This window comes from Anguilla rostrata, chromosome 14 (assembly GCF_018555375.3).
Source record: "Anguilla rostrata isolate EN2019 chromosome 14, ASM1855537v3, whole genome shotgun sequence".
NCBI classification, from domain to species: Eukaryota; Metazoa; Chordata; class Actinopteri; order Anguilliformes; family Anguillidae; genus Anguilla; species Anguilla rostrata.
In genome coordinates this window covers 20439238-20459058 of record NC_057946.1, presented here as the reverse complement: position 1 = coordinate 20459058, position 19821 = coordinate 20439238, and the positions used below count along the sequence as shown (strand labels likewise).

The following is a 19821-nucleotide window of genomic DNA, read 5'->3' as shown; positions in this document are numbered from 1 at the left end:
GCATTATTGTTGATTTTTGGAATTTACACACAGTCCTCCTTGGATCTTGAGAAGGAAATATTACAGATTTTTTCAAGACAAAAAACCCCCAATTTTTAATCTGGAATAAAGACATTTCAGTCATATAAAATTATTTTTTCCTTTGATCTTTTTTTGCTTATCCCACCGCTTCTTAATGCTAGGGCTATTGGTTGTTCAGCTTAAAGTTGAAGAAAGATGCAGAGGAATGGTTGTAGTGCAGAGCCATTTTGGCTCAAACAGTGTGGTGTTGTAGACATTTCCATAAGCAGTTGTTTTGAAAACATCACTATTGCAAAGATCACATTTGTGACAGAGCATCTGTCATCAACATTCCTTTTAAAAGCTTGTAAGCCTGGTTTTTTTGCTTCAACCTTTTTCAGCATTACAGTTTTGCTGGGTTTTTTGTCTTGAAGAAGACACATCTGCTGTTTTGTTTTTAGCATAATCATTATGATTTATAATATGATTTATATGATTTTATTTTTCCACTTTAATTTTAATGTACAGAATTAATAGACAACTAAGAGATCCGTCCCATAACATTGGCTGCCAAGACACCTGTATATGTAAATGTAGTTGTGATGTTGAATTAAATGATGAGATAAGGTTATAAAGTGCCGTATTCCCTTTAAAGAGTATGGATTTCCTCAGTTTCTTATAGTAATGTGGGCTAAAACGATAATTTACTCTTCTTAGTATTTGAAATTATTATTAGAAACATGTAACCTAAGCTGCACTTATATTTATTCTTGCATATTATAAATAATCACAGCAGCATGACAGGTCTAGTTCATGGTCTAGTGACACACACTGTAATGCTGACACTGACTGTAACATTGACATTTTGGCCTGAAAACTTGTTCTTATATTAATGCGTATTAATGTACTGCCTTTTAACTGTGACACCATCTGTCACAAGCAACGTGTCTGGTTGTTCAGTTTGAGGGCATACTCACTAGATGTCCTAGCCCTTTGCTGCGACACTAAGAAGCTTCTCGTTATTTTTATACTGAGGAAACCGTATAGTTGGTGTAATAAATTCCTTCGGTGCGTGCTGGGCCGTCAGTTGCTGAAGCGCTTTTAGACAGCGTTTCCCCATAGGCCAGGCGGAGTCCACTCTTCTGCTGGGTCATGGTTCCGCATAGCAGAGTTGTCCTTTAGAAGGACGGTGAGTGGCGTCGCCTCACATTTGATCCAGAGTGTTCAGGTCTTTTGGTTGAAGTACTGTTCACTTCACCCGGCTCTCTATGGAACCATCGTACATTGATCCCAGCGGTGGATTCAGAATGGATTCAGTGTTTCTGAAAGAAGTTTGTTTATAATGAATCGCCTGATTGTTCAGTAATGGATGCTTCTTCCGTTCAATCAGCATGTGGTTGAAGCTTATGATATACATGTAAAAGTAGGTGACAAGCAGTGCTTAATCCTGCAGGTGTGCAGTCTTATCTCAGTTAGGCACACCGGGGTCCCCAGATGTGCGCAGAGCTGGATGAATGTGTATAATGCTGTACTGAAGCTAAATTCCACTGATTTCAGTTTTCTTGTTGTTACTTAGTTCTCTTGTTGTCATGATCAGCCTCTCGATTCATTTCTCAGTTTGTCTTCATTGCTTAAAAAGTATAAGTAACTGAAGGGAAATTCTGCTATGTTCATGCAAATAAAATGACATGCAATCAAGTCATTTTTAATAGTATCAATTATATATGTTATATATACAACTATATTATGAAAAATTATAATATCAGTTATGTTTCAGGTTCTTCTCTTTCTTGTCTTCATCACAGGCTTTTGTTGTGATGCCCCATAATCTGGAGCTTTTGTAACGTGTAAGTTTTGTGTAATGTGTTGAATGATTCATTATAGCTTATAGGAATAGCTTAATTAGCTGAGATTGCACACTTGCTCTGACTCTGTAAATTGTAGGCATAATGTGTGCTCAAGCTTATTACTATTTTCATTTGTGTGCATGCCAGGATGCTGTAATTGTACCTTGGTTTAACACCTTACATTGTGTAGCTTGTGTTTCTGGTGATTATGAGCAAGAACAGTTAGGCTACTATTGAAGTCTTCTTACAAGCAGATAGTGGGTATCAAACAGAATTGAAAATGTGCCGATTCCTTTGCAGTGCTAGTTTTCATGAGCTGTGAGGGACCATGAACAGGCAAAGAAAAATAACTGTCCAATAATAATTATTTGAAATGCTAACAGGCATACCATATTCTGTAAACTGGTAGTTTAATTTATAACTAGAACAAACATCAGCCACATGGAATGAATACATTGCTATAATATAAACGTTGTATAGAAGTGGAAGAACTTATTTTTTAATCAGATCACAATTTGTCTTGATTTTCAGTTCCATTTTGATGTGGTATCTGCGTTTATGTTTCACCGCAAGTGTTCTCCACAGTTACCTGTAACAGCACCATTTTATTTTGTACTGATGAACCCATCATATTTACTCTGATATCGTATAATTATTCAGGTGCCTGTAATAATAGCCAAACAATGGCTGTAATTGGAGTGCCTTCGCAGGCACACGCGTGGGGCTGAGTGCAGAAGCCGTATTCATCATTCCCCGTCCGTGTGATCTCGGCTATCGATTGGGCAGGGCACTGATAAGCAGGTGTTCTCCCCAGAGGCACATGATGTCAGCCACCGCTGCTCATCACACCACAGTTTACCATCACTAACACGCGTCAGTCTTCATGTGCACGTGTGAATCAGCACTCCTTCTCATTCTGCCACGGTGATGATGATTATTATTACCTATTATAACCAAGAATTTCCTTCTGAATTAAGTGATTTTTTCGTGACAATTTTTTGGTAGCTACTGTGTGTCACCATCAGTCATTGCAGCTTATTCACTTTTTTTTTCCTGGTGACTCCACATTCAGTAGCCTACTTCTCAGTGCATTTTCTATCATGAACATTTGATGGTGCGTTTGGAATGGACATATATTCATGAAAAATTGTTTATTGTAACAAGCTTATGTACAGAATTTAAAAAATATATTTTGGTTAGTATCTATTGTTATGGATTTTTTTTGTTATTTTTGATCTGTGCACTACAGGAATTTATTGACTACATTTGTGTGTGCGTCCATGTGTGTCTGTGTGTATACGTGTATGTGCACATGAATTACAGATCAAGAACTCTGCTGATATTACTGCATCTGAAAGCAGGTCTCTATTCCGTGAGTCATGGTGAACTAGCGTTTCCTCTTGCTCTTGGAGGACAAAGTGCAGGATACAGTGCGATGCTGACATAATGAGACAGAGAGAGGATGTGTCTGTATGTGTGTGTGTTTATTTTAATAATAAGACAGAATGGCTAAGTGAATGCAAGCCAAGCTAATGCTATATGGCTAGTTTAGGTCCTAGGTAATTGCTATACTGTAGGCCTGGCTAACTACATTTTAAGGTTTGCCATCTAATCCTTTCTGCAATTAAGAAATTGCATCTACTTACTTACAAAGTTTATGGTACAGCTGAGCCCAACACTTGCATTACAGTGATTTTGTAATACCTAATATGCACTACATTGACATTTGATGCATGTTGCATAAATTTAATTTGTATTAAAGGTGCAGTATATACATTTGGAGAAACGAGCAAGAGAGAGCTAGATTTAGAAGAAAAAAAAGAAACATTTCACCCCTTCCCACCCGGTTCCCTCAGCTTTCCCCCAAAAGCCCCTCCCTCCAAACACGTGCACGTGCTCTACCTGTTATATCACCCTGTCTAGCTATCATAATCAGTCGGAAATCTGTGGCCAATTTAATATAAATTGAGGTTTGTCAAAAATGTTTTAAAGTTTTCGTCTTATTTTAGCAGAACAATATCTTTACTTTTAAACGTGAGATGACAGCACTGGAGTTTCACATTGTTTGGAAGCTAGGCAGCTTATTGTCAGCAGTCACACAATCACCTCTGCTGCTTTTGGGACTACAAGCTAATGGGTTTCATCTGATTTTACTGAAAAATGTCTTGGCTTTCGTGATCTGTATGTCTTCATGTCAAATTCAGTGTAAAATATTGTTTAAAATGTAAGATGATTAAATGTAAGATGACAAGCTAGCACCAGAGTTTCAGGTCGTTTCAAGGTCTAGCTTTAGCTTTAGCTATCTGCAGTAACTGTGTAGCCCCTCCCACCGTGTCTGCTCTGGCAATGCTGTGAACGAGCAGCAGGTTTGACTGACGGGCAGGCAGGGTAGAGAGCTGTCCTGATTGGTTGATAAGATTCTGGCGTGGTAAAATTTGGATTGGCTGATTTCAGGGCCTGGGGCAGTTGGAGAGACTGGATTTTTTTCTGAGAACTTTTAATTTTGATATCTGTTGGGTTGTGAAGAAAATTTTACCTACAAATGTGCATACTACACCTTTAAGAGATATGAATGAAAATAACATGAGCTAATTGCTTGGTAGTATTCCACATTAAAAGGCATACTTGGTGTAGCAATGTATGCTTTTCTCAAAATCTGAGCATTTGTAATTGACTGTTTTTAATCTGGCTTTTCAAGGTATTTACAAATTCCCCTACATATGATGTAATGATTTGGGGAGCAGTTGAACCTTAGCTAAACCTTGGGATTAGTTATAAAGGGAGCATTATAAAGTCACATCTGTTAGTACTGGTAGCTTTCTGCTCATTTCCTGATTGCATACAGAGTTTCTGTTAGTCACTGTGAGAAAATGACTGAAAATGATTATGGCTCATGACGCATGAATTTCTGTAGTTTGGGTCAAACTGAGGTGGAGCAGATTCTTCAGGGCGGTCCTGAATGAATGTGTCCTGCCCTGGGCCACATTGTTAACGGCTTTGATTAGCACGGGCCTGCCTCCCATTACGTTAGCATCAGCGCCTGCTCAGTAAAAGAGAGCCGGGCCAGCAAGACCCACAGTCTGAAATGTTACGTAATCTTAATGTGGAGCATGGTTTGTGTTTACATGTAAAAGGACTCCTCTTAAAGTATTTAATCATGGACCAATATGACACTGTCATAAATCAATGTTTCAGTATATTTAAAAAGACCACGCAAAGACATAGGCCTACTTATCGCAACTATGGTCTTTAAAATGGGTGACTACAACTATGAAAAACAAGCCTTTTCGGTCATCGTAACCGTAAGTGTTGCTTCCCTCAGTGGTTGTGGCTAAGAGCGTGATGGTTCTGAATCTCGTCTCTCTTGGCTTCTGGACGGCGTGATAGGGGGCGGTAGCGAGGAGCGGCGCAGAGCGGCCGTGGGGAGGAGGGGGTTAAGGGAGCGCGTGCGGCGTCAGGCATGTGATCGTGCGAACAGCTGAGCGCCGCGGACGCGACGGTATCGCAGGATTTATTTATAAATGAAACGGAGGGTCCTCTGCCGCCCCAGGATCGGGTTACGCTACTATCACCGCCAGAGCCAGCGCAGCGTGCTCCAGCCAGGCCCAGCAGAGCTCCGCAACATAAACACTTTATTTTCACGAGTGCATTAGACAACGGGCGAGCGTCCCTCCTTATCAGTTACACGAGCGAGGATACCTTTTAGGATGTATAACCTGAAGGAATTTTTATAAGCTATTAACTTATATGGACTTAATAGTTGTAGGTTAGGTTTAGTGCCACATTGCATGTTGGGAATATTGTCATGTCATTTCGTATTCTGCCCGAGACTCTGGCCTAGAGGGGGTTTTGAACCTGATCAACCAGCCTATCATGCGTAATATTTTGGTGAGATTGTGAACTGTAGTGCAAACCAGCAGTGCTGTACTGTAGTAGAAAATTTGATTTCGTCTCAAGTGCTTACCAAAGTGTATACCAGGCATATAGGCAGCAAACATTTTACATTGTATCTCTAATATGCTCTTACCTGGAAATAAAATAATCCAGCATTTGCAGAAATACCATATAGTAAGCTTTGTGATTTGTTTTGTTGTCTTGTTATTACTTGGGGACAGGGAGCATAACTTTGAAGTCATTTTAAATATCTCCAGTGCCAAACACTGCCCCCCCACACAAAAAAAAGGCAACATCTAAATGACTGAGCCACACTGACTCTAAACTCAGTGCTAGTGAATATGAAATAGGCCTACATGCTTGAGAGTTTTACCCACTTTGAGGCGTGCTGTGCAAGATTAGAGTTAATTCTGCTGCTTATCGTGTCACAATGCTGGACTCAATGACCTCATTTGTCCTCCTGTGGGAAGAGCTGTGCGCTGCTTGGGGAAATGAATGGTCCCTGCTCAGTGCTCCTGTTATAATGAAGCCATGTAATCTGTCTGTCACTACCCTGCCACCCGTGTGGCTCTTATTCCTGTTTATCCAGATGCTGCAGTGCATTATTACTTACAGGAGAATCCTCCCTACCGCGTCAAACATATTTCATATGGATCAGATGTGTTGGACATGGACAAGGCAGTTTAAAATTTTGTGAAAATACGTGTCTATTTTTTTGATTGGCAGCAATTTATCACAATGTAGGCTACTTGTTTATGTGACAAGATTTTCTTTTATTAGCATTAGCCTACTATAGTCTCTCCTGTTGATGAAAATTTAGCCAAATTTTACGAAAACGTGTGCACATTATTAACTGTAGATGTATACAGCTCTATTCCTTAGTATTTTATATTCCTGATGACTCAAACAAACAAAACCAATTTCAGATGAAAGGAAATGAAGTAACTGTGCGGTACACTTTTCTATAGGACACTGTTGCTCATGTTTGGTGATTGCCAGACTGTTGCTGGCTATCGGTGATCGTAAACGGTGATGGATGGAGGTGAGCAGTGCGGCTTCTCTCTGAGGTGTTGTTACTGGTTCCTGACAGGTGCAGAGGCCTGTCCGTCACAGTAGCCCTGTTTCCCGTAAGGAGCGGTGACACACTCTGTCATGCCTCACTTTGTGTGGAGTCGCGTCCAGCGTGGAGTCGGGCGAGGGGACATTGTGGCTCTGAAAGATCCACAGAGAAAAGCCTCCATCTGCATTGCCCATATGGTGCCCTTCCACGTCTGAAGCGCTTCAGCTGCACAGTCAGGGTTTTCCCTGAACAGAGAAATCTTTGGCGTGCGCCAGAGCGGAACAAAGGGAAAACAAATGATTAAAACTACAGAGTGTTATTTGGCACACAATGCAGCCCTCTGATAATCAAAATCAGAGAGAGACAGAGAGAGGGAGAGAGATAAAGAGAGTGGGAGAGGCAGAGATAGAGACAGAGAGAGAGAGAGAGAGAGAGCCCCACCCACTCATGGGCTCTGTGGGCGGGGCTATCACACACAGGGTCGCTGGGCTTGCTGGTGTCAGAGCTGTGAAGCTACGTGCCGGGAGAACGCAAAGGCAGATAAAGTCTCATTGTGCTAATTAAACAATGATGTCAGCGTTATAATGTTTTAATCCTTATTAGGAAACGTGTTCTATCATTTTGAGTCAATTTCACAACAGTACTGTACAGAAATGTCATTTTTGTCAAATCAGGCACAAACTGTTGAGCTGTGAGCCTTTCTTTCTTCAAAAGCACAGTTTGGTGACAGGTATGATTTAAATGACCTGGGCAGGGCTGCTGGGCAGTATACCTTATTTTTTATGTACACCGGTTTGAATTCACACGATGGTGTGTGGTTTAGGCTACTTCTCATGTAATTTGTACTGGAAAATAAAATATTGCCATACTGTCAATAATACGAAAAATGTGATATTTCGGCCTTATTGCCCTGCTCTAATGAGCATAGCTTGCAAAACATTTGGAGATTCTCCCCTTCACAGCCATATATAAAACCCAAAATTAGTTTCTGCGTCAAAATGGCAAAGCAGGTCATGTCCTACTCTATCCAACATGTTACCTGGCCCAATGATAGGGAGCACTGACCACCCCTTTCAGGACAAACCCAGACAAATCCAGCATGGAAGATCCTCTGTACTGTCCCGTGTGCTCTTGTGCTGGGGTAAACAGAGCCTTTAATCTCTGAACTCAACATTGCGTCGGTCTTCAGCTGGGTTTTAGTGGAAACATGTTGTGTCCAGGAGAGCCCTTGGCACACTCAGTGCCATGGCGATATGCGTAATAGGCTTGCTTTGATTCCAGAGCCCCGGCCTTGCTGTACAGGCGCTGATCTGGGCTCAGGTGTATTCCAGCTAGGGTTATATGTATGTAATATTACATTACATTTATGCGGCAGACGATTTATCCAAAGCTATGTACCATAAGTGCATACTGAAGGCCATTGGAACAACTACAAAACACAGGTTCGATAAGGCACAATACTGCTTGTGTAACTGTTATCCATAGTCATGGACACAGTAAGTCCAGTTCACACAGTGAACATAGCCTCGGTCAGGAAGTTATGGTAAGACTAACCAGGAGGCAGTACTTCAATTTTTTATGTTAAATATTTAAAATATGAGGTTCTTCATATCTGTGCAACAGATTATTATAAAATGCTGTGTGAATAGCTAATTTATACTTTCTTTAGTGCTCCAACAGTAGCCAAATTAATTATTTGCATAATTATTGAGCTGAATCCTCAATAGAAAAATCAGTCTGTCCCAAATTAATTATTTTCTCATAGGCTATTGTAAACTATTATTGAATGATTTTCTCATGTCCACCATTTACAAACCTAAGGGATGTGTTTAAAATGCAGTGAAAACAGCAGGCAGGGCCTCAGTGGCTTGAGAGGCAAACAGAAAACGGTTGGAGTGAAGCCGGGTTTTTATTCAGCATTGATATGGAGAGCAGATCTGGGCCTGCCCTGCCCCAGCTGTTTCTGACGCTCTCCTCTCTCCCCCCTCTCCCCCCCCCTCTCTCTCCCCTCTCCTTTCTCTCTCTCTCTCCCCTCTCTCCTCCCTCTCTCTCCCCTGCCTCTCTCCCCTCTCTGTCCTCCATCATTTCTCTCCCCCCTCCCCCCCCCCCCCCCAGCAGTCCCCGGCCGTGTGCTAAGATAATGCTCAGACATGGTGCCCAGTCAGACCCACGTGATGCTGAAGTGGCAGGAGCACCTGAACAGCTCGTGGTCGGCGGAGGACAGCGTGCAGACGGCCACGCGGGGCGGCGCGGCGGCGCTCTACGCCAAGCTCCTGCACAACCGGGAGGTGGTGGGGCTGGCGCAGCCGGTGCAGGACCTGATCGGGCCGCGGCTGCCCGACTTCCAGTATGAGTGGAGCGCGGCGGAGGAGAAGCAGGAGCACGTGGCGGCCCTCCTGCACAGCCAGCGCTGCCTGACGCAGCGCATGCTGGCGTGCACGCCCTACGCGCTGGCCCTGCACCACCGCACGCTGGCGCTGCAGCGCATCTACTACGCCCTGCACAGCAAGTACCACGACCGCTTCCGCCCGGCCCCGCCCGCCCCGTCCGCCGCCGCCGCCGCCGCCGAGGCCGGCGCCCTGGAGCCCGCGGCCGAGCCCTGGTCCCCCGGGGCGCGGGTGCGGTCCGGCACGGACGTCCTGATCGAGATGGGCGTGCGCACGGGCCTCAGCCTGCTCTTCGCCCTGCTGCAGCAGAACTGGCTGCAGGCGCGCCGCGACCCCGGCCTGGCGCTCTGCAACGACGTGCTGGCCACCGCCTCCTCCGTGCTGTCCTCGCTGCCCCCGCTCTCCCTGGCCAACGAGAACAAGATCCCGGCGGTGGGGCTGGACTGCCTGGCGCAGGTGGCCGACTTCCTGAAGAAGACGTCGGTGAGCGGCTCGGGGGCGGACCGGGCGGGGCGGCGGCTGGCCCTGGAGCTGCTCCTGGGGCTGGCCATGCAGAGGGGCTCCCTCCGCTTCCTGCTGGAGTGGATGGAGGTGGCGCTGGCCGCGTCCGCCGCCGCCGCGTCCGCCGTGTCCTGCGGGTCGGACCCGTCCCGCGCCCAGGGGGGCATCGGATACGACCTCATCGCCCAGACCCTGCTCAAGATGCGGCAGTACTCGGTCAGAGCTTTTCCCCTCCTCTTCTCACTCTAGTGATTTGTTCTGTGGTGGGTTTGGTCGCCATATTTGTAGTTCTAGGGTTAGTTTGTAGAACATTGCAGGTTAACATTGCTCTGATAGGTCATCTCTGGTTCCTTTAAGACATTAAAATTTAAGACTCCCGTTTCTTTCTTTGAATATTTATTGTGCATTACTATATATTAGATTATGATTTATCTATCTGTCTGCCTGTCTTTGTGGCTGGCATTTATAGCCCAGGGGCCATTTTAAAGCATGCAGTCACATTCATTTCAGAGTACAAATATCAACCTGTACCCTACACCTGCAGGAACTCCCTCACAGAGCCTGTGTTTCTCAATTTAAACATCTCAGACTGTCACGACTGTTTCAGGAGTGTTTCACGTCCCATGTCCTCCCAGATGTTTTTTAACATGGCAGTGCACGTATTTAGCTGAAATGATGTATTGAAGTATAAAACGAGACGTGCGGATATGTTTGCCTACCTGACAATGCAAGGCGATGCGACACTCTTTACTCTTTACACTGAGGTAAGCAAGAACACAGCCCTCTAATAAATGACTGTCACCGGCACGGGACTGCATCCAGTTCTTATCGGCTATCAGCACTGTCCTCATGAAGGTTCATTTGGCATTCATCCCACATGCTGCGGGCGTGGCCGTTTCTCTCCTGTAGTGAATGAGATTTATAGAATTATTTCACTTGGCTGCTTGGACAGAAGCCCAGCTGTAAAAGCCCTGACCCAGGACAGAGCCGCTGTCTTTTCACACTGTTTATCCCCTCCATGTCTGAACGCTAATGATCCATACAGGTGCTTTGATTCATCGCTGCTTAAAGGACTTCATCAGTGAGCTGACCTTTAAAAGTAAATAAAAATAAAAGATAAAGCGCTTAAATTTAACAGTGCGTAGCTGGAGCTTTCCGCCTGGTTCAGAACATGGCGAGGCTGCTTGCGTGGACCCGTTGCGTGGGCGCGTTTGGCCGCATGACCTGTGATGTAACGGCCCGTGTGTCTCCCTCAGGGTTTCAGAGGGGAGTCGGTCAATGCCCAGCTGCTGAAGAAGGACCTGGATGGGCTCTGCAATCTGGCCCATGTGGTGCTGTGTCTCTTTGAGGAGGTGTGTGAACCTGCAAGCCCCAGGGTTTGCTAGGGCTGGAATCCTCATCCTCTGTTCTGGGTGCATAACTGTATGAAAAGAGCATAGAATTGCCTGCATGCTGTCAGCGAACCACTGCTGTGGAGTTGTTGAGTATTTCTTGCATGATTGCTTTCTTTAAAGATTCAGGTTTCTCAGAAAATAGTTTTTATCCCTGTGACAGAAATCACTGCTTTTGAATGCTTGGCTTAATTGAGGTTTAATGATGTTCACTTCCAGAATATGATTGTAATGACACTGAATGGAATGAACCAAAGATCTTTGTCTGATAGATAAGGTGCTCACAAAAAGAATAATGTAGTGAGGTAACATAACAAAGGAAAGATATGTAATATCCCCAATATCATGGCACACACTGAGCTCAGTTGGGTAGCCATTAGAGGTGTGTTTGGAGTGGTTTTCTCTTTTTAATGAAGTTAATATGCTCCTGGCTGTCTTAATTGTATACCTTTTATGTTAGTGCAGGGACGTGCATGCTGGTGCTCTGTGACTTTGAGTCTGACTCAACCTGGCATCCAACTGCCTGTGCTCCTACGTGCTCCTGCTAATGCTAACGCTCTGTGCCTTTGAGTCTGACTCTGTGCTCTGCTCCACAGATCTGCAACCTGGCCTCCAACTGCCTGTGCTCGTGCAGCACAGGCTCGGCTGCGCCGGGCATGGAGGGTGACGCCGTCATGGTGTACGTGTGGGGCAGCAACAGCAGCCACCAGCTGGCAGAGGGCACGCTGGAGAAGATCCTGCAGCCCAAGCTGGCACAAGGCTTCAGCGATGCCCAGATGGTACAGTAGGCGCCCGGGCCACACGCTGCAGCGTCACTGCTGCGGCTCGCTAACGCTAATAATCTGTCAAAGCACTTTGTGTTTAACACACAAACAAATCATTATACTGCGGAAATACAATGAATTACACATTTGTACATTTGGTCAAATTGAACTTCTAAGGACTACAGTCATGGCTGTGCCCCTCCCCCTGCGCAGATCGAGGCGGGGCAGTACTGCACGTTCTCGGTGTCGGCCGACGGCTCCGTGAAGGCCTGCGGGAAGGGCAGCTACGGGCGCCTGGGCCTGGGGGACTCCAACAACCAGTCCGTCCCCAAGAAGCTGGTGCTGGAGCCGCCCCGCAACATGCGCAAGGTGTCCTCCTCCAAGGGCTCGGACGGCCACACCCTGGCCGTGACCGGCGAGGGCGAGGTCTTCAGCTGGGGGGACGGCGACTACGGCAAGCTGGGCCACGGGAACAGCGCCACCCAGAAATACCCCAAAATCATCCAGGGACCACTGCTGGGCAAGGTAAGGGGGACCGGAGATCTGATCAGACACTAGACAGGGCCGCCCATGGTTCTGTGATGTCACTCTGTTTTCCCTGCTGAAGACTGGTCTCTGATGACGTGGAGGTGTAATGCAGGAGTCCTCCGTCTCTCCCTGTGCTCGCTCGGTCTGTGTTCGTCTGTGTCCGTCTCTGAGCGGTGTCGTCTGTGTCCCTGGCAGGTGGTGGTGTGTGTGTCTGCTGGCTACAGACACAGCGCAGCTGTCACCAACGACGGGGAGCTCTACACCTGGGGAGAGGGTGACTTTGGCAGGCTCGGTACGCATTTCATTAGCCTCAGCATAGCCTCAGCGCTGACAGTGCTGTGAATATGCTTTACACTTTGTAATATATTAGGCAAGGGCAAGGCTCTGTGAGCATCTTAATAACCGTCAAAGGACCAGAGGAAATGAATGATAGGGTGTAGTGTAATGCTCTTTTTAGTGAATTGCAGAATTGCATTACTAAGTGCTGTAGAGGATGAACAGGTTTTTGTTCCTTCCCCACAGGCCACAGTGACAGCCACAGTCGGAACGTCCCCACGCTGGTGAAGGACATCAGCGGGGTGGGGCAGGCCGCGTGCGGGAGCTCCCACACCATCGCCGTGGCTCAGGACGGCCGCATCGTCTGGTCCTTTGGAGGGGGGGACAACGGTACTCACCGGGGCGGGTCTGGGAGAGGCACTGCTGTGTGTGTGTGTGTGTGTGTGTGTGTGTGTTTAAGAGCAGTGCTGAGTCCTCCTCTGTATGTGTGTGTGTGTTTAAGAGCGATGCTGAGTCCTCCTCTGTGTGTGTGTGTGTGTGTTTAAGAGCGATGCTGAGTCCTCCTCTGTATGTGTGTGTGTGTGTGTGTGTGTGTGTTTAAGAGCGATGCTGAGTCCTCGTCTGTGTGTGTGTGTGCGCGCGTGCGCGCGTGTGTGTTTAAGAGCGATGCTGAGTCCTCCTTTCTGTGTGGGTGTGTGCGTGTGTGCGTGTGTGTGTGCGTGTGTGTGTGTGTGTGTTTAAGAGCAATGCTGAGTCCTCCTGTGTGTGTGTGTGTGCACGTGCATGTGTGTGTGTGCGTGCGTGTGCGTGTGTGTGTGTGTGTGCGTGTGTGTGTGTGCGTGTGTGTGTGTGTGTGTGTGTGTTTAAGAGCAATGCTGAGTCCTCCTCTGTGTGTGTGTGTGTGTGTGTGTTTAAGAGCAATGCTGAGTCCTCCTCTGTGTGTGTGTGTGCGGCAGGTAAACTGGGCCATGGGGACACTAATCGCGTGTACAGACCCAAGGTCATCGAGGCCCTGCACGGGTTCATCGTCAGGAAAGTGTGTGCAGGGAGTCAGTCCTCTCTGGCTCTTACCTCTGCGGGACAGGTATGCCCGCACGTGCATGCCAACATGCATTATTACACACACACACACACACACACATACACACATAGAGTCTCACACTGTCACACATGCACAAACACAGCAATGAATGAAATGGCTGACACATAGCTGCTATGAGAAAAGATCATGTAATTGCACGGTTCTTGCGGTGTCGCCCTCGTTGTCTCACGCAGGTGTTCGCCTGGGGGTGTGGCTCGTGCCTGGGGTGTGGCTCATCCGAGACCACGTCTCTGAGACCCAGGTTCATCGAGGAGCTGAGCGTCACCAAGATCATCGACATCTCCTGCGGGGACAGCCACTGTCTGGCCCTGTCCCACGGTTCGCTCTGCCTTTCCTTTGCCCTGTCCCCTTTTTCATAGGCCTTTTGGCTTGCAACTTGGCCGTTGGTTTTTGAACTCTTAAGTCCTACCGATATTAAATGCATAGTCTTTAAGCTGCTTCGCTGACAGCATTTGCCAAATGCCTAAACTGTAACTGTTGAGTACTGTATGATCTATATAATGCATTTTGTGTTGCTCTTCTGGTTTCAGAAAATGAAGTGTATGCTTGGGGCAACAATGCCATGGGCCAGTGTGGGCAGGGACACACCTCTACGCCCGTTACCAAGCCCAAAAAGGTGGTTGGCCTGGAGGGCGTGTCCATCCAGCAGATCACAGCAGGCACCTCCCACAGCCTGGCCTGGACTGCGGTCCCCACGGACAGGTAAGCGTGTGGCGGGAACGTCAGCGGCGAATGGCCAGGGGCCTCCCTCTCCGTCCCCCCGCTCCACTGCTGAGCCGGTGTGAGGGAGCGAGCCGGTGTGAGGGAGCGAGCCGGCCTTCGCTCTGGGGCCGCGGGGCCCGAGGCAGTGCGGCTTGGCGCATAGCGCGCATTACCGCACACGCTCCCGTCCGCTTGAGTTTCCTTCACCCCGCTGGCGTAAAGGCGCCGTGTCGTCTCCCTGTGATTAATGCCCGCTGTGCGTGTGTGTGTGTGTGTGTGTGTGTGGCGCAGGCAGCTGGTGGCCTGGCACAGGCCCTTCTGCGTGGACCTGGAGGAGAGCACCTTCGCCTACCTGCGCAGCTTCCTGGAGCGCTACTGCGACGGGATCAGCAGCGACACGCCCCCCACACCCTTCCCCTCCAAGAGGTGCGCTACCACTAACTGCTAAAGGCCATACAGCCAGGGTGCTGCAAGAGGAACTGCTTTTGAATTACTGTTGTAGTACTGCAATTAGTGGGGCAGGGTGGAGGTAAGATTCACAGATATCTAGCTCTCGCCTTAGCCCAGCTCATCCCCGCTGAAGTGGAGATGCAGTTTTACTCAGCCATGTGTACTCTGGGACGATTAGAGTGCCAGACTGAGGAAGCCAGAGTGGGAGGCTTTCTCACGAGAGCCAGAGTTTGGCCCGGATATCAGGGTTCACCCCCTCCTGCGGCTTTTCCATGAGATAAGCCAGGGCCTCAGCGCCAGGGCCTCGGCTTCTCAATTCATCTAAAAAATGGCAGAAATAAATATTTTCCTTGTCACTGCACCAGGGCCGTGTTTTTCTTTTTACTTAGTTCTGTCGTCCAAATGCTAGTGAAGCCTTCTGATCTTCAGCCACATGGCAAGAGCAGCCTACCGGCTGTGTGGCTGTTAGAGCCGTTAGTGGAGTGAGACGTGAAAATGTGTGCGCTTGTGCGGTTAATGTGTATAAAATGTGTGTGCTTGTGTGTTTAATGTGTGTAAAATGTGTGTGCTTGTGTGGTTAATGTGTATAAAATGTGTGTGCTCGTGTGTTTAATGTGTGTAAAATGTGTGTGCTTGTGTGTTTAATGTGTGTGCTTGTGTGTTTAATGTGTGTAAAATGTGTGTGCTTGTGTGTTTAATGTGTGTAAAATGTGAATATGTGTGTGCATGTGTGTTTAATGTGTATAAAATGTGTGTACTTGTGTTTTTAATGTGTGTGTGTGTGTGTGTTTAAGGGAGCACCACCAGTTTGTGCTGCTGTGTATGAAGCTCCTGTCCATTCACCTGTCTCTGGCCCACGCGGGCGGGACGGGGGCCACAGTGCTGGGGGCCCAGGGAAGGCCCCTGAGAAACCTGCTCTTCAGGCTCATTGACTCCAGCGCCCCGGAGTCCATACAGCAGGTGAAGCCTCACTCTACACTGCACTATGTGTTTAAAAATACTGTACATGAATCGCAGTGTTTTACAGTAAAAAACATTCATTCAGCAGATGAAACCTCATTCTACACTGCTCTATGTGTTTAACATGTACCTCAGTCGCAGTTAGTGTTTTACAGTAAAAAAGATTTTCTGTAATATTACAATATACTAGTAAAACGACCATTATGACTAAGGTTATTTTACCAGTTTGGTTGGAGTACAGTTTTGAAATGTCCTCCATTATCGTAAGTAAATGAATAACAGTAGCAGTTTTTCAGCTGAATGCGAACAGCAGCTCAGTGTGTGTCCTGGTGAGCGTGGCGCTTGTGTGCGCGTGCACCCTGGCGCTGTCCTCACCCCGTCCGCTCCTCCACACAGGCGGTGATGAGCACGCTCTCCATCGGCGCCTCGCTGCTCCTGCCCCCCCTCAGGGAGAGAACAGAACTCCTGCACTCACTGCTACCTCAGGGCCCCGAGAGCTGGGAGACCCTCTCCAAGGGCCAGGTACACCCGCCCGCTCTGACTGCCACACCCCACACCCAGGGACCCCCAACAGGGATGAGACAGGGCTCACTGCAGGGCCACACCCAGGGACCAGCGACAGGGCTCACTGCAGGCAAGAGGCCACACCCAGTGTTTAGACCACACCCTCCAGCTCAGACAGGGCTCACTGCAGGCAAGAGGCCACACACAGTGTTTAGACCACACCCTCCAGCTCAGACAGGGCTCACTGCAGGCAAGAGGCCACACACAGTGTTTAGACCACACCCTCCAGCAGAGACAGGGCTCACTGCAGGCAAGAGGCCACACCCAGGGTTTAGACCACACCCTCCAGCAGAGACAGGGCTCACTGCAGGGCAAGTGGCCTTTACTTGAGCAAATTAAAAACAAATACTGCAGTGCATAGAAAAAGGGGAAAAAAAAGAAAGAAAAAAAACAAGGGGAACTAATGACCACAGCCTGATCAATAATCAGTTACACGGACCAGGAGCTGCACGGAGAGGAAGAGTGGAGAAAAATGGGAGTTCTTTCGCATTGATTTTATTGAATCTCAGCCAAAATTGAATCTTGGCTGAGATTCAATATTTGTCCTTAAATTAGACTAACTTAAAAACAATTATTTTTTATTCACAGTTTGTTGAGTTCAACAATAACTGAATATATCTTGCCTAACTGTGAAGAAAAACTTCTTCTGTTTATGTTAGTTAAAGGTTAAATATAAAGATTGACTACAGGATTATAAAAGCTACATTAATTTATTCATATTGCACTTTTTCCATGAAACTGAGAACCTGAATTTAATTAAAATTCATACATTAAATTTTATCTGATAAATGCAGAATTTAAATATTTGTTGAAAATAACAAACAAACACATTTTCCAGAATGATGAGAATTAAAGCTTTAGTAGTTGGAGAATCAGAAGGCTTTAGGAATGAGCCACCTCCTGCCTGATGTTGTAATACCGGGCTTTTGTCCAGCTGAGACGGCCCTTGGTGCCTCAGACTAACAGTGCTCTGCCCCACAGCGCCTCCAGCTGGACATGGTGCTGAACAGCCTCCAGGAGCAGTCCCACGTGGCGTCGCTGCTGGGGTACAGCTCTCCGGGAGAGTTCACGGCCGGGCTCCCCCCTCCCCCCTCCCCCGCCGATCGAACCTCAGGCAGCTCCGACGCTCACGACCACTTCCACCTGGCCGAGGTCCTGCTGAAGACCCTGCTGCTCAGCATCGGGTTCTACACGGTACGGCTCTCTGGCCCCCCCTGGTGGTCCTGATCACGCGTATGCGCACTGCTGCTGTACGGCTGGGACAGCGCTCATGTCCTCTGTGTCAGTCAGGACTCTTTATCGGTGTGTCTGCAGGAACGGGCTTTCGGCGAGCTGGAGAAGAACAGTGACAAGCAGCAGCCCAGTCAGGCTCCCAAGCAGACGAGCCCCCCGTCTCATTTCCACCACCTACTGTCAGCAATGCACAAGCACCTGCTGGCCCACTGCTACATAAACACTAGTGCAGAGGTAAACTCACAGATACTACATCACTGCTACATAAACACCAGTGCAGAGGTAAACTCACAGTTACTGCATCACTGCTACATAAACACCAGTGCAGAGGTAAACTCACAGTTACTGCATCACTGCTACATAAACACTAATGCAGAGGTAAACTCACAGATACTACATCACTGCTACATAAACACCAATACAGAGGTAAACTCACAGATACTACATCACTGCTACATAAACACTAATGCAGAGGTAAACTCACAGATACTACATCACTGCTACATAAACACCAGTGCAGAGGTAAACTCACAGTTACTGCTACATAAACACCAATGCAGAGGTAAACTCACAGTTACTGCATCACTGCTACATAAACACCAGTGCAGAGGTAAACTCACAGATACTACATCACTGCTACATAAACACCAGTGCAGAGGTAAACTCACAGATACTACATCACTGCTACATAAATACCAATGCAGAGGTAAACTCACAGATACTGCATCACTGCTACATAAACACCAATGCAGAGGTAAACTCACAGATACTGCATCACTGCTACATAAACACCAGTGCAGAGGTAAACTCACAGATACTACATCACTGCTACATAAACACCAATGCAGAGGTAAACTCACAGTTACTGCATCACTGCCACATAAACACTAGTGCAGAGGTAAACTCACAGTTACTGCATCACTGCTACATAAACACTAGTGCAGAGGTAAACTCACAGTTACTGCATCACTGCTACATAAACACCAGTGCAGAGGTAAACTCACAGATACTACATCACTGCTACATAAACACCAATGCAGAGGTAAACTCACAGTTACTGCATCAGTTACATAAACACCAGTGCAGAGGTAAACTCAGTTACTGCATCACTGCTACATAAACACCAGTGCAGAGGTAAACTCACAGTTACTGCATCACTGCTACAGAAACACCAACGCAGAGGTAAAATCACAGTTACTGCATCTGTTTTAGGCCCACATCTGCACAGAGATATACTCACAGATGCAGCTGCATGCACATCAGCACAGAGGTGTCATAGGCCGTATACATAAGAATGAGTCTGTTACCTCAACATGATTTAGTTAATCTAAAATTTATTGTCCACTTTGGTTAAAAATGGAAATTTGTCTTTGCTCAGACTTAATTACAATACACATTTAAAAGGACAAACAACACAGTGAACGGTTATCCTCAAGGTGCTACTGTAGACCTTGCAATTGCAGTATTCAGTGGCAAGCCACCAAAGCAACACAAACAATTATGCAATTAAGGAAAATTGCAAGTTTCTCGCACCAGGTTTCTGATGCCAGCCTCGTCAGCTTTAGCAAGTCTTGCGGTGTCTGTTTTGCTGTTAGGACGACAACAGCGTGAAGCTGCTCCACAAGCACTTGTGCCTGCTGCTGCCCTACGCCGCAGAGACCTTCAGGAGGTCCACTCTCCTGCTGGAGGAGAGCTCCCTGGACAAGCACGTCATCAAGAAGCTGCACTGTGAGAGCTGGCTCCAGCTGTCCCTTTCCTGCCCCTGTCCTCATGAACTGTTCGTGAACACGGCGTTCAGAGTCAGATCCAGCCGCAGTCAGTACCGCAGAGTGTTTATGGGCCGGTGGAGGACACTGAGCACTTTGTGTTAAGGTCGTGTCCCCACGTCGCTGATGCTGACTCATTCCCGTGAAAGCGGGCATTATGAATATTCATTAGTAGCAGTACTGTAATTTGGCTGGCTGTCATTCTAATCCCTGCCTGCTGGTGAATTGTTGCAGCGCCCGGGTATTCTGAAAGCAAGACTCTTCCAGGCATATTTATCCTTCAGTGTATTGTGTGTTCTGTGATAGAACAGCCACCAGAGCAAGTCCTAAGTGCAACCAGAAATTAATACACGCGAAGTCACATAGAGCTCTGTGTCTGGCTTATAATTAAATTTC

At 47.1% G+C, this 19821-nt stretch overlaps 1 protein-coding gene across 1 annotated transcript in view; it reads left to right on the top strand.

Annotated features, from left to right (window-relative positions):
- The window catches only part of LOC135239901 (probable E3 ubiquitin-protein ligase HERC1), a 64762-nt gene that overhangs the window by 2219 nt on the left and 42722 nt on the right, over positions 1–19821 (top strand). The window contains exons 2-16 of the mRNA XM_064308904.1: positions 8917–9905; positions 10946–11041; positions 11677–11859; positions 12058–12369; positions 12568–12664; positions 12895–13038; positions 13605–13732; positions 13924–14068; positions 14281–14452; positions 14744–14878; positions 15697–15862; positions 16259–16384; positions 17408–17620; positions 17741–17893; positions 19255–19387. Of these exons, the coding sequence (XP_064164974.1) occupies positions 8952–9905; positions 10946–11041; positions 11677–11859; positions 12058–12369; positions 12568–12664; positions 12895–13038; positions 13605–13732; positions 13924–14068; positions 14281–14452; positions 14744–14878; positions 15697–15862; positions 16259–16384; positions 17408–17620; positions 17741–17893; positions 19255–19387 (3157 nt within the window). The 5' untranslated portion in view covers positions 8917–8951. The remainder of the gene's footprint in view (positions 1–8916; positions 9906–10945; positions 11042–11676; positions 11860–12057; positions 12370–12567; positions 12665–12894; positions 13039–13604; positions 13733–13923; positions 14069–14280; positions 14453–14743; positions 14879–15696; positions 15863–16258; positions 16385–17407; positions 17621–17740; positions 17894–19254; positions 19388–19821) is intronic.